Here is a 17,864-nt window from a genome sequence, read left to right on the forward strand (position 1 = left end):
CAGACTGGGGATTTTTTTTTGATCCGTCAGGTGAAATTTTATTGTTAACTCGAGTGCTGATTTTACGCGTTTCAAAATACAAATGAAGATATCAATCTGCGGTTTGTGACTCTATTGGTAATATAAATATACAGTGACTACTTATAGTGCGGTTTCTCCTGAAAAAAGCTAATAAGGGGGAATTTTCTTTTTTTCAATACGATTATATTTTTTCGGCGAATAAAACACCCTTTAACATATATAAATCTAGAATAATATAAGTATAGCGTTAATAGTGCTAAAGTTGATTTTTTTTATTTTTATTCTGTCACAGCATATTCTTTTATCTTAAAACTCAAATGAAGAAAGAAAGAATTTTCTTACGAAATGTCAATGACAAATATTCAAATGTCTGAAACGCCACTTAACACCATGCAAAAGTTGTTTTGTCTTCAATGTCGATCAGCACCAAAGTATTATCCTTCAAAAGTATCAAATAAAAACCTGCATTTCCCAATACAAAAACCTGTGTGGTAAAAACGAAAAAGGTCTCAATGCTTGTGCTCCACGTCAAAGCTGTAAGCAACTCAAAGCTCTCTCCGTATCAAACAACACGCTAAACGAAAAACACATTCGCCAGGCCGACTGTGTGAACACACCAAGAGAATGCGCCGTCAAGGATCTCAAAAGTGGCCCCTCTCGCGCGCGAGCTTTTCCGCGAGCGAAGCGGCACTTTTGATTTAGGCGCACCGTCGACACCGACGGCTTACACGGACACACACGCAAGTTGAACGCACCCTCGTTTGGCTCGGGTGCACGTTTCACTGTGTACTTATACATATATAACACGTGCCGCGAAAAAAGTCGAGCGGTGCATACCGCGAATCGCTCACGCTCTAATTTTTCACGGTGAGTATATATATATATATATATATACACGTGCACGCCGACCGCGAGACGGATCATTAAGAGATGCTTCTGAACGATTACAAAGTGCTTTTTTTGGCTTTGCCTTGCTTTTGCATTTTATCGCTCATGTGTACCCGTACTTACGCGCGTTTGGATGATTGTTATCGTTCCATTAAAAGTGGATGCACCTGCTAATCGTTGCGGCTTTGCTGGGTTATATTTGGCACACCAACATTCAACAGCGTGAGAAATCATTTTCGCGGATCTCGATGCTCTGATTAATTTTTCTTCTTTTATACCTCCCAACTTTTACTATACCACGAATAAATCCATACCATTATACGGGGGAAATAAAATAAATCAAAAAAACAGATGAAAAAAAAAAAAAAGAAAAGGTATTTAAAGCATCATTGTTCGCCCACTCATTCACCTTCGTCATCATGGACGGTCCGAAAAACTGACCAGATGTGCCATTGTGCGAGGATTCGGAACCAATGACTCATGTACGATATATTTTCCACGGGTGAGCGTGAACAACGTGTGCATGTAACAAAGGAAGCGTGGCCCTGCACACGTGCGCTTGAAAACGAGACAATAACAAGCGGACTAGAAATCGATAACCACGATGAAATCGCTTGGCTGCAGCGAAAGCGACATATTTTTCCTTTACTTTGTAGAAATTTTGAGTTGGTTACTCAAAACAGATGATGAAAAAGTTGACTAATTTCATGATAAATTATGGCGAGAAATTTACAAATTAAGCTCGATTATTATCAATTACATGACCACCTGTCCAAAGTAACAAATGACCACGAAGATTAAAACTCAAGTGGTATGTAATATACATGGTTTGCAAATCGGAAATCTCACGCGAATAATCTCCGATCCGAAGATCGTTTGCGATAACTGCTATCCAAAGTGAATCTTAAAAAATCCAAAACCCTTGGTATCCCGGTCAAATCCTTTCTCCTCCTACACTCTTTCGATAACTGAATCAGTCGTCAGTCAATGAAAGCCGAACAAATCGATCTTTTTCCCTTGCAGATTTGGATCTGGTAAACCGATCGCGCGAACTTTCATGGTACGTAGTCTGAAGAGGGAAGAAGGTAAACACGCAGAAAAAAAAAAAAAAAAAAAAAAAAACAAGGACATACAGGGATGACGGTGATCTCAGGCCGATAATGAAGCGGCATGCCGATCGGATCTCTAGCGATCGCCCTTCGAGATGGTGGTTTTCTTTTTTCTTTTCACCTCCTCCTCCGTACCTATTGGCGCGTGTATTACCGATCGGCACGAGAAACCAGATTCGCTCGTGCGACAATTTCTTAATGGACACACGTGTACACGTATATACTTATACCTATGCTCGAGTGTCTCTTACGCGGTTTGTCGTGCGATATCGCTCTTTACGGTTACTTTTGCTTGTCTTGTATCTGGTGTAAATCGAGGTGTAAATTATACATTTTTTTTTTTTTTTTTTGTAAACAAAAAAACAACCTGATGTACCTATAGTAATTTTTTTGTTTTTGTTGATCGAAATATTAACTCTGTACTCAATGATCTCAATGTTTTTAGGTGCAGATTTTAGTAGACGTGACAAAATTATATTGACTTTCTTTCATGCTGCAAACTAAAATCTTTTTTCTTAAAGTGGGATGACTGGAAAAAGTAATAAAATTAATTTTTAATTATTTTATCATGTGTTTGAATATTTTCCAAAAATTTTCTTTCAAAACGTAGTGCGTTTTTTCTGAAAAAAAAAATTGTGAAAATTACCGTATTACAAGTAAATTGAAAGAAAATTTCTTAAAGCACAAAAACATTTACTAAAACATAAGATTTCATTTTCTTAATTAAAAAAAATTTTTATTCCGAGTATGGAAACATTGATAAAAAAAATATTGTAAAACCTAATCGTACCGAAATTTGAGGAGCTGAGATTTCATCGAGACACAAAATTATCTAAATTTTTGTTTTCCATCTCGAATCGTACACACAGATATGAAGAAATACTTAGTATTCTTCCGGGTGCTCTTGTATATTTTTAATTCAAACTTCCACCACGAAAAACCACTAGGTCACATAGTAGGGGTGCACGAGAGGGTACAATTTTTATGAAATATGAAACACGTCGACGCAAAAAATTTCCGTAACCCTGCGACGAGTAGGTGGATAAAAACAAACAAACAAACAAACAAGCACGCGGTGGTAGTCGTAGACGGGGCGAAAAACGAAAGACCAAAAGCTAATACGAGAGCCCCGGACGCGTAAAAGTGAAAAACGCGACAGCGGAAAATAAGCGGATGGCAAAACAAACGGGAAATTCCCCATTTCGAAACAATTCCGTGGCGTAGTTCGAAAAATTGCAAAACCAGCTGCGCGTACAAGACGGGAGAGACGGAAAACGGCGCCGTGGCGGCTAGACGGCCTCGTAAACTTTCGCGGGGATAACTTTTGAATGTTAGGGCCGCGCTCGCTCGGCTTAGAGACAGAAAAGGTGGAGTAAGTATGTGTGTGGTGTAGCCGACCTTCCCTCCCCCATAAATTAGACCTTAGCGTCTTATACACCGCTGGTAATAGATGCAGGGCTCTACTATTTCTATTCCGCCTCTCTCTCTCTCGGCATGAGCTTACTTGTATTACACCTACACGAGCTTTTACCCCCCTCCCCCCACTGGGGTGTGCTCCTCCTCGTTGCTCTGTCGAGCTTTTGATTAGTGTGTTAAACAGTGCAGTAGGTCTCAGGAAGGGGCTTTATTAAAATCCGCTGAAGAAATATCGCCCTGAAATTAAGTGCCTCGAACATGCAAGCACGTGCGAATTATTGGCTCATTATCTCTTTCTCTCTCTCCCTCGAGTTTTTGTACGCTCGTGCGTAAAACGTCTGATTACTGTCAACTTGTAATCGCGTGTGGTGTTAATTCTGAGGTTAAATTTGTGGGAACCGGGAGGAAGTTAACTTTCGGCCAATTGCTCTATTAGCGTAAGGTATTTAAGTGCACACTGGGACTGCACGAACTGTTTACGGAGCTAACAGGTGATGTGGTCACCCGAAGAGTTGTATAATATTAAAATTAACAGATTTTCAAGGACATTTGCATCGAATTAGAATTTTATTTTTTATTTAATAGCATTGTTTTCATACTGATACAATGTTTTTTTCAATTTGCGCATACTTGATAAATGACACCTGCAAACATCAACAACAATGACGAGACAAGAAATGCTGAGCATCGAAGAGGGAGAATAAGGGGAACGCGGGGGAGGGATAGGAAACAGAGGAGAAAATTCCAGAGTCACCGGGAACGTCACGATTCCGTCGAGGACAAAGTCTGGATGAATCCCAGTCGTGAGCCGGAGGGTTAGGTTGTCGTTGTCGAGGTATATTATACGTACAGGGAGGAAGGGGAGACAGGAAGAGTTCCTCGTAGATATACGATACCTCAGGCGGAAACGAAAAGGGAAGGGGAAGCAAGGGATAATTCCGCTGCTAAATATCGGTAAAAATCAGTACTATGTCGCTCTTTTTTTTTTTTTTTTTTTTTTTTTTTTTTTTTTTCCACGTAGGCCAAGCACTGACACCGAGATGGTTAATAATATACAGAATCACTTTGGCGGTGGAGATGAGCTTCTTGAATATTTAGCGAAAAGTCCCGTCTTGACGTCTCTTCGGGTATTGACACTTCGCTGATTTTCGGGGTTATATGTTAGACACGGTCGCATTATTAATTCATTTTGGCTTATTTGTTACGTCAAATTTTTTTTCTTCCTCTTCTTCTTTTTCTTTTGACTTTGATTGCAAGTTGCAAAGAGTATAGTGCAGTTTTTCTTTTATTGTGATTTTGGCGGTCGAGCAAAGTTAGGATGCTTACAGATTATTCTATTACGAAAGTGATTTTTTATAATAAATAGTGCTGTTAAATATTAATTTAAAAAATAACAGCGTTACTGCTACAAAATAAACGTTTAAACTTACTAACTAGACCCATCTAATGCATGAAAAACAATCACAGTTAACTCGATTTTTAACACACCTACGCAGACACGTATAGTTACATTAGGCAAAATGTCCAATCTTATATTCCACAATTCATAAATTCAACACAGCTAAGGCAGTAATCCAGCAAATGAGAAGGAAACAAAAGAAAAAGAAAAAAATAAACAACCGCCATGAAATTTCCATCGGCAATGGGTGCATTTCTAAGCAAATATTCCCATAACCCGGAAACAAGCGTAAGGGGAAAATGACAGTAACAGCCAGAGATAAATTAGGGCAGCGGTACTGGCATTGAAGAGGAAAAAGACATTGGAGACGCAACTATAAGTAAAGAAAGAAACAACGACGAAGAGAGAAAAAAATTCTACGGGCAAATATACACAGAATAGATGTAGCGTATACGTTTAGGAAAAAAAAAAAAAAAAAAGTACCCTATCCGTCCAAAGCTCTTCCAATTCAGTGCAATGTGATAGCTTCATTGGCTATTGGCCCTTCTTCTACACATGTTCTTTCTCCCTTTTGTCTAACCAACTCACTGTGCAAAAACACACATACACGTGCTGTGTACTTATATATACTGACATTGTGGCAGTGCATGACCAAAGAATGACGAAATAAACCAAGTGCGCAAGCGCGCGACCCCCACCACATCGCGAATTCCTCAAATTTGTTACCCCCCATTTATACTGGTGGCCGATTCCGAATGAATTCTGTTTTATCGCGGGATCATGGAAATGGGGGGCGCACGGATTGAGTTTAAAAAGCTCTTTTGCGGAAAACAATCTTGCCATCCATCATTGTCACCCGGCAATAATGTATCAATTAGCCGGAAACTTTGAGGTTATGACGGCGATGTAGGAATGCTACGAAACGCTTTTTCAAGGCACATAATATTATCTATTGACTGAATTTGCATTTTGTTTTCACAAAAATTAAAATAAATCAAACATGGTTTGTGTACTAATAACTAGACAAAGTTTCAAACAAAGTACGTGATGAATATAAAAATGACCCAAACTCGAGAGATTGGATGAAAATTGTGTTGCGATAGGGATCGAACTATCGCATCCCTCGAAATCTTCAAGATTTAGAATATATAGATATTGTTTACGTTTTCCTTCGTACTCAAATTCGATCATAATATTGTTAGCAATAAAATGTTAATAGAGTTCAGCGATTAAAATATACCCTAAGCATAGCTAGATCGCATGTGCTATGCGTGGAGAATTGAAAGAAAAAAGACAAAGTAAAGATCAACTTTGTTGTTCTGCAGAACCGCGACCTGTGTCAAAACGAAAACAGGACGATCTTCGCCAACCCTATAGGGCTACTACGTTACTGGCTCTAGCGTATATATAGCCCGAGGATGTCCTGCTGCTCCTGCCGGACGACGACGGTGTGCAGACGAGCCGCGCCGCTGACTGGAACGCCGCGGAGTCCCTTTCTTTCTCTCCACCATCCTCCGAGCAAATGCCCCGCTCTCCCCTCTCTCTTTTTCGTCCTCCAGCGCTTCCTCCTTCTCTGCAACAAGAAGGATGTATCTCTACCTCGGCAGAGAGAGAAAGAGAGATGGAAGGGAGCGAGGGGCGCCCGAGAAGGGGAGCGGGTGAGAAGCGAGGGAGGCTAAAGGGGAATTCACGTGGTTCTCAAACTCCGACGATTGTGAATTTAGCTCGCTCGCGGATAAACTTATGCGCCACGTGTGTTCGGGGCGCCTTGGTTTCGATCGCGCGCTCATTTTCGCGATCGACACTTTTGACTGATACAAATTATTTTTTTGTATATTTAAGTATATGCACTATAACAAAATTTTATGACTTGTAAGCGATGATTAATCACTTTTTTGTTTCTTACTGATGTTGTTGGTCTTTTTCAGACTGACATTTGAATCATTTAAATTATGTTCGATTCCACAATAGTTGTATGTAACAATGTATCTGAGGTTTCATCCAAATTGAAATCCGTTTCTACGTATGGGTGGTAGAAGAACAAATTTACAACCAAAATTTATCAAGCTGGATCCAACATGATGATAATCGATAAATAAATCGACAAATGAACTAATAAATAAATATACGTATACAAAAATAAACAAGTTGCACGAGCGGGACCGCAAGTTCGAATTGTGGTCTTATTAATTAAAAATTATTTTTTGACTAAAATTATTTCTGTGGCTGATCCTGGGGGTGGGGTTCTTTTTCCTTAGAAGGCAATTTTTCTTGCATCATAAACTAGTATATCGGGCTTTGGGTCAACATTTTCTATACGCAAGTAGTAGAAACTGTCCGGGAATTCGTGGGTATAGAGAGCAAAAAAAAATTGTTAAATTGGTCAAGCAAATAATTAAATTTTTCCCCTAGAAACCCTACCCTTGAATTTATCTTACACCTTATACAAATCCCAAAAGTCTAGATTCACCTGATGAAAAAGTCTCCAGTATGAAACTTTTTTTTAAAATGTTAAATGCTTAACAAATTTTGATTATGAAATTGTACCTCAATGAAAATTTTTAGATTTGAAAAACATAAATATACGATAAATGTGAACTACTGGAGGAATAATCAGTACTTAAGGTGGCTTGGTCGATTTTTATCGGCTTGATCAAAACCTCTGAAATTCTTTAATTATGTAAATAAAGTATGCCAAATTTATTTGCGATAAGAAAATACTAGGGTCAACGATTTGATTTTTTCGCAAATCGCTACTAAAAATTCACCAATTTATCACCTACTCTTATGGACAGTGGTCACAAAATCGACTATATCTTCGAAAATCTTTGATTAACCTCAAAAATTTTAAATAGTTCCTTGTGTATTTTTTTGCAAAGAATCTAATAAATTCTTAAAAATATAGGTTCAACGACTTAACTTAAGAGAAAATCAAAAGAAAAGTATAAAATATTAATCTGGCTTGTCTCGCAACATCTCCCAATATTCACAATTATAATTTCACGGTACTTTTCTGGCAATTGCTTGATTTTGTACTTTGGTTTTATCGAAATGACTATATTTATTAAAAAGTTTACCGTCAAAAAGCGTTGATGTTTTAGGGGCCCTTATGGCACCCTACCCTAGGTACGGTACCAACCGCCCAAGCCAGCTTAAGCACAAAAAACAACGAAAAATGATTTTAAAAAAATTTGTTTACTTTAGCAACAGTATGCACCCTAATATGTATAATATGCATGATACAATAAATAAATAAACACATATTTGAAACAATCAAACAGTACAGTTTTAATAATTTATTGATAACCAGAAAAATCTAAAATAATAAATTTCAAACTGTTGTTTGAATTGAGAGAGTGATATAGTTAACATTATAATGGTAAAATCATAAGATCCACCGGTCAATACCAAAGCATTACATATCATGTATAGGCTCCGCCAAGAAATACAATGCAAACGAAAAATATGAGAACCATCATCTTCCTCTGCCCCCCTGATTCAGCTCGCGCGCGCGTTCTCTTCTCTCCCCCACCCCCGCTTACTCATACCCTCTTCCCCGCTCGTAACACGGGGTAGCTAGGAGGGTTTAGGGGGAGAGAGAGAGAGAGAGAGCGTGAGAGAAGTGCAGGGGAAGGAGGGAGTTGGGTCGCGTACAGTCGGCCACAAAAGTGCACGACAACCCCCTACAATCCGAGCTAAAAGTTTTTGCTTACGTACAGTAGATTTTTTTCATTTTTTCATTAACAGAGCGGGAAATTTTTTACAACCGGCAAGTTAAATACTTGAAGAATGAAAGGGCAACGAATTTTTCATAGAATTTTTTTTTCTTAAAATTTTTATTTTTCAATCTTTTTAATACAGCTTACACTTAGTGGTTTCAAACATTGTAATGTAATGTGAATTAAAATGTATCCCTATTAGATATATTTGATGATTTAAAAACAAAATATCTTTATTTTATTTATTCCATTTATAACCAAGGTTATTCTGATTTGTTTTTCTCAGTCAAATTAAGTTAAATTAACACATTTAACCAAATGTTGTCTATAAAAAATTTTACAGGGTTGTAACGATATGTTTATAAAATTAAAAAAAAAAAAAAAAAAACATTTAAGGACCTTAAATTAAGGTTGAAATTCACCCGCACATGGACACGCCAGGAGTAACGTAAGGGGTACCGTATAGTTATCCTCAAGAAGGTATTAAGACATCATGAATTTCTCGTCTCCAGGAAAGCATTTTCATACCTTACTAAAGTAACATGTGGATTAAAAAATAAAAGAAATAAATTAAAAATTGGAACAACTACACCTGTTAATTTTAAAATTAAATTTTTGCTGGATTATGTTTAGTCTAGAAATTATTGGTGAAACACATTAAGTGTACTTTTTTAAACACAATGTTTCAATACTTCCTAGATGATTATTAGTACTGTACACAGATACACATAATAGAGAGAGTCACCTGGAAGAGAAGAGAGAAATGTCGATAGGAGAGAGAGAGAAGACGAGTGCGGACTGCGGACAGAGAGCGAAGTAGGTGTATCTACAGCGTGGCAGTGTCAGTGCAGGCAGGCACGACTGGGCTAACGATTTTTTCCGCGCTGCTCTCGTGCGTAGCTACAAGTATAGGTATATACTGTACACGTATACTACAGTGTCAGGAAAGAGAGAAGAAGCGAAGGGGTCAATTCGCGAGTTCTGTACCCGTGCATTCACGTGTATGTGCACGTATATCTCTCGATAGGGAGAGCGAGAGAAGAAGCGGAAGAAACAAAAAAGAATAGTCGGTGGCGTCCTGTCTGCCTGGCTATTACCTCGCGTTTTTCTCTGTACGGATATGAGCGTACTTATATGCCTACACACTTTGGAAAAGCAAGCTGCTGGGAAAACTTTAAACGCGAATAGAGAAAGAGATGGAGAATTGGTTTTCTTTTAGTTCGCTCGACAAACTTGCGATGTTCTTTGATCCTCTTATGATGTTTTGTTTTGACTGATGCCTCTGGTGAAAGTCTTTGACAAGAATACTAATTGATCTAGCTTCTAAAAATTACATAGTATGAACAAACATTCAAGTGGATGCGCTCTTTTAGATGATTTTTAAAACTCTCATCATTTTTTACGTGATACAAATTGAACGTATTCGTCCATATATATTTTATTTTTGAAATTTTATTGATGAAAGTTTACATTTTTACAGTATATATAGTTTTACATAGGTCACTTGGATATTTAAACCCTACACGATTTAAAAAATGAATGAGATCCATCAGAAATATTGAGAGAAAATTACTGCAACAAGCATAAGTAATTTACTCACTGCATGCAAAATTCCAAACAGCGCCATTTTTCAATTTCAAAAATTCGAAATCTCAACCTGCACACTGAGTGGCAAAAGATGAGCAAATTTTTCCAGTTACTCATAGTTTGTAATGGTCAATCCTAAGCTTATAACAATACATGGGGCATCAATAAATTTATAAAAATTGTGCCTGACTCCAAAAAATAATTTACAGCAGTAGATTTAACTGAAACAGCTTGAAAAGTGAGCACTAAGGCTCTTGTTTGCACAATGACTTCAAATGAAAATAGATTTTTAAAAAAGTAAAACATTTACCCTTGATCAATCCTGTCCACCGGCCCACCGGGACCCATCATCGCCGGATGTCCAGGACCCATGGGTCCAGCCATGGGATGACCGCCTGGGCCAAAAGGACTGCCGGGGGGCATACCGTAGGGTTGTGGTCCACCAAAGTGTTGTCCAGGTGAGGGAAAGTGTGGATTTCCACCCGGGCCTGGTGGCACGAATGGAGGTCCTGACGAGCCGGGCCTGCCGACGAATTGGCCAGGCCCTCCTGACGGCGAACCGAATGGACTGGGACCTATGCTCGTTAAAACATTTAAACATTTAGTCAAGTCAAGACGTATTGACTGATATTTCACTCAATGATCACAATCATAATCTAGTAAAAGTATAATGAATAAAGTATCAACTGTCATGAGCAGAAAACAAGTTCATTTATTGAACTCTTCAGCATATTAGATAAAATGTATGAATCACAATTTCAAAATTTCTACAAATATTTTTCAATAAAAGGCAGCTTTATGGAATACTTTGATTGTATATTGTTATAAAGAGTTCAAGAACAAAAGTTGCCAAATGAAAATTAGAGGTAGTGTACATCAAAGCTCATCTGCTCATTAGTTAAATCATGATTCTTGCCTCAACAGTTAAAAGCTTTTAATTACTGTAAAACTATCAATAGAACATATGCACACCATTGTAAGGTGGTCCAGAACTGTTTGGTGGAGGAGGGAAGCCACCTGCATTTGGTGGAGGTCCTGGCCCTGGGGTAGAGGATCCACTAGGTGCCGGTGAGGCTGTGTACTGGGGTGTCCCAGAACCAGGTGGAGGTCCTTGATAAGGTGGCGCTCCAGCAGGACTACTTGCTCCACCAGGAAACGGGCTAGGACCTTGAAAACCCCCAGCATTACTGGGTGGACCACCTGTATTGTTGTATGGTCCAGAGTTAGGACCTCCACCTTGGTTTACAGAATTTGGGGTGAAGGGGGATGCCTCAGAGCCTGGTGGTGGCCCTTTCCAGGAGGCCGGAGTACCCGGGTCCTCCAGCGTGGTGGTGGCTGCCAATGGCGTATTCATTCGGCTACAGCCTGCATCATAAACAAATTTTTAAGGTTAGATCGTACATAATTTTAAATTTGTGACAAAAATATCATATTTGACAACTATTTGTCTTTACTTTAGGTAGGAATCCTTGTTGCCTGCTCTACCTACTCAATACAAACGTTTTTCAACAACAGTTTGTATAAAGTTTTATGTAATTTCATGAGTGTTTTCTGTTCATACAGGTTTTGAGTAGAATCAGTTTATTACATCTAGTTTAAAAAAAATATACTGAGTACATCAGAATATTTACTGAATATATTTCTAAAACGCTTAATTAAAAAATAACTAGAAACTTTGTTTTAGAATCTTAGTTAATTACGACAAAAAAAAGAACAAGTTCTTTGAATAAACAACATTGATGGAAATATAAGTGATTGCTTTGAAATATAAGACAACTTCTGCTACATTTGAACTCCAAGAATTATCCAACGTAACTAGTCCAGCTCATCATTTCATGAGGGGCAAGATAAACTTTAAAATATCAGAAAGTAAACATCATTGTCCCCATGATATGATTTCAGCTGATTCAACAATATTAGTTTTTAGTTGAACGTACACACAGACACAGAAGAAAAACCAGAACAGGTAGATTGATAGGTTTCAAACGCGATAATCCAAGGCACTAAAAGGCAAAAATTACCATTGTTGGTCCCATTCTTCATAGTCTCGCAAACACCAAGTTCATCCTCGTCTTCGGCTTCCCCTATGCAGCTTGAACTTTTTCTTCAGTCCTTTCACTTTCTTCTCGACTTCTTCCTTTCACGCTTTCACTTAAAAAACTTCACTCAAAAAGAAAGCAAAAAAAAAAAGAAAAAAAAGAAACTCATGATTCTTCCTCACGAATTTATTTAAAAACACCAACGAACCCGAGACTAAGCGTAAGAATGGAAAAAAATAACCTAAACGACAAAATACGTACACATACGGACGGGTAACAGTATATTTATTTAAAAAAAAAAATCAGCTAACATCGATGCACTGAATAACGGCCGCTTTTTAAGGTTATGGCGCACTCGCACAGCAGCAGTATCAACAGCAGTTCATATAATATATAATATAACAGGGGGCGCGGGACGCAGGGCATTTTGGATTTTGCGCACACACCGGCGACCTAACCTCCAAATCGCGGTTATTATATATATATGCATATGTGTTGGTCAATGAGCAATGAGCCAGAGAAAGATAAAATAATATACACTATCGGTTGATCGGTTCTCTCCTCTTTCTTCTCTCTCTTGTGCGTGTAATGCGTATGCCTGTGTGGGTTTATGTGCTCTCTGACAGAACGACAACAAAACGATGACGCGGACGCGCGCGCGGGGAGAGAAAGAGCGTGGGCGATGATGATGTTCTCTTTCTCGAGGTCGGGGAGGAGTACATAGCAGCCGCAGCGTCGGGACGGGACAGCTGCCGATCATCATCGTCAGCCGTTTTTGCACTCCTGCACCACTGCTGCCGGCATAATTCTGTCCTTTTTTTACATTCTCCTCCTCCTCCTCCTCTCAGTCCTCTCTCGCAGTCTCGCCATATATATAGACCTACACACCAAGCTCCGATTGCTCCGAAAAAAGAGTTTGCTTTCCCTTCTGGCTCGATTTCAGTACTGGTGTAGTTTTTTGTACTTTTACGCGTTTACAATGCGTCACGGAAAAAAATCCATGCTCTTGAGTTTAAATAAGGAAATACCTTTTTTTCCAATATGTAATTGCATTTAAAAGAGAGAGAGAGGGACAGAGCTACTTGCATGAAAATTTGCGACGCAACTCACGCAACGAGGGCTAGAGGAAGGGGGGGTTTAGCAGCAATCGCGGTTAAACACATCCCACAAGCAGAAGAATGTGAGAAAGAAAGAAAAAGAGGAACCCCATGTATGTGTATATTCTTCTGTTCTGTTTCCTCTTTGCATCTTAATTGACGTCCGTGAAAATCCGTGCCTATAGTTCTTTGCTGCCGTGCAACTTCAAATGAACTTGCAAACAAATTTATACTTCTTATTCCGCAAACTGTGCCATCTCACCATCTGGGGCCGTACCATATAACTATTTTTCTGTACATCGGCCTATGTTATAACATAAGTCCGCGAAGCTGAGAAAAGTTATATGGTACGGCTCCAGTAGGGTATGTGTGAAATCAATGATTAAAATCATATGTAAAATGTAAAGACGCAAATCGCAATACCACATAAAGAAGAAAAATAAATTTAGATCAGCACAATCTAGTGATATTTTCAAAAAGTCGGCCACCAAACCACCCCCCCCCCCCAATGCCACAAGGCGTGTCTGCTGTCAGTAACACTGGTTCTGTCGCGTGTATGGACATCCGCCGGTAACAGAAACCGGTACTGCCGGCAGTTAACAATAGTCCGTCAATAGCAAGAAATATTAAAAAAACTTTATTTTTATTATTCTACTTAAATTTTGTCAATGCTTAAAAAGTTAAAGGTAAAAGGTCTAAAATATTGTAGTTTTGTAAATATGGTCGATTTCATAAGCCATATAAGATAAGATAAATATTTATGATTTTGGAGATCGATTTTTGGGCAGAAAGTAATTTGTAAACTTGCCGCAAATAACGCAGAAACTGTGAACTTATTATTTTCTATACATCAAATAAGTTGCGGCTGGTTTATTTTATAGCTCCATTGTAAGTTGTAATAATTATTTTGATCAGCGCCATCTAGCGGTTTTCATTTTTTCGCCAAAAGTGGCCTCTAAAATTCTGAAACCGAGCATAAGGGCGTAGAGCCATTTTGTCAATTATAAACCAGCCGCAACTTATCTTGTAGCTATAAAATCAAAAAATAACTATACACCTGTTTTTGGCGGCAAGTTAACAATCTATTTTTTTCTAAAAAAATGATCTTTTATGTATTTATACTTTAAAAGATAAATTTTCGAGTTTAAGATAAATTGTAACTTGCCGCCAAAAACAGGTGTATAGTTAATTTTTTATTTTATAGCTACAAAATAAGTTGCGGCTGGTTTATAATTGACTAAATGGCTCTACGCGCTAAAGCTCGGTTTGAAAAGTTTAGGGCCACTTTTTAGTTCAAAAATCCGCAACGTTAGATGGCGCTGATACAAACAACTATTACTACTTACAGTAAAGACACTTAGTCAACTATAATAAACTAGCCGCAACTGATCTTACAGATAGACAATAAAAAGTCGACGTATTTTTTGCTATCTGCGGCAAGTTTACAATTTATCTTTGAGCCAAAAATCGACATGTAAAAGTATAAATATTCTACTTATCTTATGTGGCTTATAAATCAACCATATTCACAAACTTACAATACCTAAGACCTTTCGCCATTGACTCATGGAAGCAAAGGCAGTACAGCCCTTTGACTTTATAGTTTATATGATATGTATTGTGTCACTGAAATCCTCAATAACAATCAAATAAATACGTGAATTTATCAGTCCAAGAGAGATGACATAAGAAAAAAGGCCTAAGAAAGAGTTTCAGTCACACTAAGAGTCTCTTAAGAATGGAGCATTGGATCTCACATAATCAGAGAATGTTGGGTTCTTTGTTTATTTATAAGACTTAAAATTTACTTATCTGTAATAAATGTATTTTTTATTTAGTAAGATCCAATGCTCCATTCTTAAGAGACTCTTCCTGTGACTGTGCTTCTTTTTTATGCCTTTTTTCTTCAGTTGTCTCTCTTCGACTGATTAATTTATGCATATATTTGATCGTAATTCAAGATTTCTGTGACACAAATTTTTATTGAAACAAGGAAAAACCAAATTTTAAAGGAGCAAATGCATATTTACAGTATTAACTGTTATGATTAAAAGTTATAAAACTTAAACAATTGCTTTATTCAAACTTATTATCAAGATTTATGTTTCACTTTGCTCGTAGGTAAATCTTATTAGTTCACAAATTTCTCTAATATTCTTCTATTTATGATGCTAGTTGAGACTTTTAACTTGTGTGTTATAAACTTTATCATTGTAATATTAAAGCCTCACAACATGAATGTGTGATACATTGCACTGTAACATATATAACATTGAAAGTTTTTTAATCCAACATAGACCATTGCATTATTTTTGAGGATTAATCAAAATGAGTTGATTATATAAAAGAACTTGTTGACTTTTAATATTTAAAATCATTCAACAGTGTACATACAAGGTCATTTCCATTAAAAATTTAATCAAGGTAGGATTGGTAGGATCAGCTTCTGCAGACTTACAATAAGATTTAAGAGCTGCTTGTACAATCGTCATTAATTATTTGTTAAATGTTAAACAAATAAAGCTTTATATTTTATTAACAAATTTTCTTTATTTTTCAAATAAACACAAGCCCTTAACATAAAATTATGAATTTTCACTTTCTTTATATCTTAAACACCTCTGATTTAGTGGGATCCAATGCTCCATTCTGAGGAGACTCTTCGTGTCACTAAACATCTTTTTTAAGCCTTTTTTCTTCTGTCATCTCTTTTAGACTAATAAATTCATGTATTTATTTGATTGTTATTCAAGATTTCTGTAACACAATACGTATCATATAAGTAAACTGTTTGTTTAAACTATAACGTTAAAGGGCCGTGCTTCCATAAGTTAATGGTAAAAAGCTTAAGGTATTGTAATTTTTTTCATGTGGTCGACTTTATAGGCCAAATAAGATAAGTAGAATATTTATACTTTTACATGTCGATTTTTGGCTCAAAGGTAAATTGTAAACTTGCCGCAGATAGCACAGAATACGTCATCTTTTTATTGTCTATCTGTAAGATCAGTTGCGGCTAGTTTATAGTTGACAAAGTGTCTTCACTGTAAGTAGTAATAGTTATTTGGATCAGCGCCATCTAGCGTTGCGGATTTTTGAACTAAAAAGTGGCCCTAAACTTTTCAAACCGAGCTTTAGCGCGTAGAGCCATTTAGTCAATTAAAAACCAGCCGCAACTCATCTTGTAGCTATAAAATAAAAAAATAACTATATACCTGTTTTTGGCGGCAAGTTACAATTTATCCTAAACTCGAAAATTCATCTTTTAAAGTATAAATACATAGAAGATCAATTTTTTAATAAAAAATAGATTGTTAACTTGCCGCCAACAGGTGTATAGTTATTTTTTTAATTTATAGCTACAAGATAAGTTGCGGCTGGTTTATAATTGACTAAATGGCTCTACGCCCTTATGCTCGGTTTCAGAATTTTAGAGGCCACTTTTGGCGAAAAAATGAAGACCGCTAGATGGCGCTGATCAAAATAATTATTACAACTTACAACAGAGCCATATAATAAACCAGCCGCAACTAATTTGTAAAATAGAAAATAATAAGTTGACATTTTTTGTGCTGTTTGCGGCAAGCTTTCAATCTATCTTTTATTTATATAAAATCGACCATATTTACAAAACTACAATATTTTAGACCTTTTAACATTAACTCATGGAAGCATAGCCTTTCCACTTTATAGTTCGAAGAAACAGTTAACTTATATTATATGTACATAGCAACATTTAGCTATGTTAATCAATATAAATTAGCTAGAACATGACAAATTGCTTTACTTTCTTGTATGCTTTATTTCTCCCTTTTTTGCATGTGTGTTTGAATTTTATTCAACTTAAACCTTATCAGTATCTTGGTATTTTATTAACAAACGATATATTATTTAACTGCAAAATTAGGTAATCCTACAGAAGATCGTTAGCTTAAAAGAAGTCAAACAATGTCAACTTTTTGTTGTTGTTTTAACACGACTGTATTTGTTATTTAGCTGTTTAGAGAATTGCAGTAAACGTAGACAATAAGTTTATCTGTTAATAGATTGCCGAAGCAGCATATACTAAACAAACGTGGATTATTTGCTAATATTACACGTGTATCAAAATAAAGTAGTTAGTTTGACATACTAATATATTTGACATACTAATAAAGTATCATGTCAGAGATATCTATTTTTATATTTTCTCCATTTATTGAAAAAGTTGTTGCTAAGTATCTGTGATTGTTGGTTGAAAAGGTACTTGGTGCATATTTAATTTTTAATGTTTTTTGTACATCGATATTATACAATCGAGTATACAATAGTCCGTCAATAGCAAGAAATATTGAAAATATCTTTATTTTTATTATTCTACTTAAACGTTGTCAATGCTTAAAAAATTAAAGGTAAAAGGTCTAAAATATTGTAGTTTTGTAAATATAGTCGATTTTATAAGCCATATAAGATAAGTAGAATATTTATGATTTTGGAGATCGATTTTTAGGTAGAAAGTAATTTATAAACTTGCCGCAAATAACGCAGAAATTGTGAACTTATTATTTTCTATACATCAAATTAGTTGCGGCTGGTTTATTGTATAGCTT

At 36.7% G+C, this 17,864-nt stretch overlaps 1 protein-coding gene across 1 annotated transcript; it reads right to left on the reverse strand.

Annotated features, from left to right (window-relative positions):
* Positions 1-10,356: 10,356 nt before the first annotated feature.
* On the reverse strand, positions 10,357-13,269 carry LOC149375569 (uncharacterized). The gene is made up of 4 exons (XM_089598766.1): positions 12,161-13,269; positions 11,112-11,504; positions 10,450-10,714; positions 10,357-10,369 (listed from the first exon to the last, which is right to left on the reverse strand). Exons 1-4 carry the CDS (start codon positions 12,180-12,182, stop codon positions 10,357-10,359), a joined length of 693 nt encoding a protein of 230 aa, XP_089454892.1. The 5' UTR covers positions 12,183-13,269.
* Between the last annotated feature and the right edge of the window lie 4,595 nt (positions 13,270-17,864).

Source organism: Copidosoma floridanum, unplaced genomic scaffold (assembly GCF_036245765.1).
Source record: "Copidosoma floridanum isolate Cflo_tuat_1 unplaced genomic scaffold, Cflo_Japanese_pri ptg000006l, whole genome shotgun sequence".
Classification (NCBI taxonomy): Eukaryota; Metazoa; Arthropoda; class Insecta; order Hymenoptera; family Encyrtidae; genus Copidosoma; species Copidosoma floridanum.

What these genes read in the sequence shown, in the direction of transcription:
- LOC149375569 (XM_089598766.1), bottom strand. Translation starts at nt 12,182, where the DNA reads ATGAAGAATGGGACCAACAATG. An exon ending in GAAGAATGGGACCAACAATG is followed by an intron (nt 11,505 to 12,160) that starts GTAATTTTTGCC and finishes TTTATGATGCAG; the next exon opens with GCTGTAGCCGAATGAATACG. An exon ending in TTCTGGACCACCTTACAATG is followed by an intron (nt 10,715 to 11,111) that starts GTGTGCATATGT and finishes TAACGAGCATAG; the next exon opens with GTCCCAGTCCATTCGGTTCG.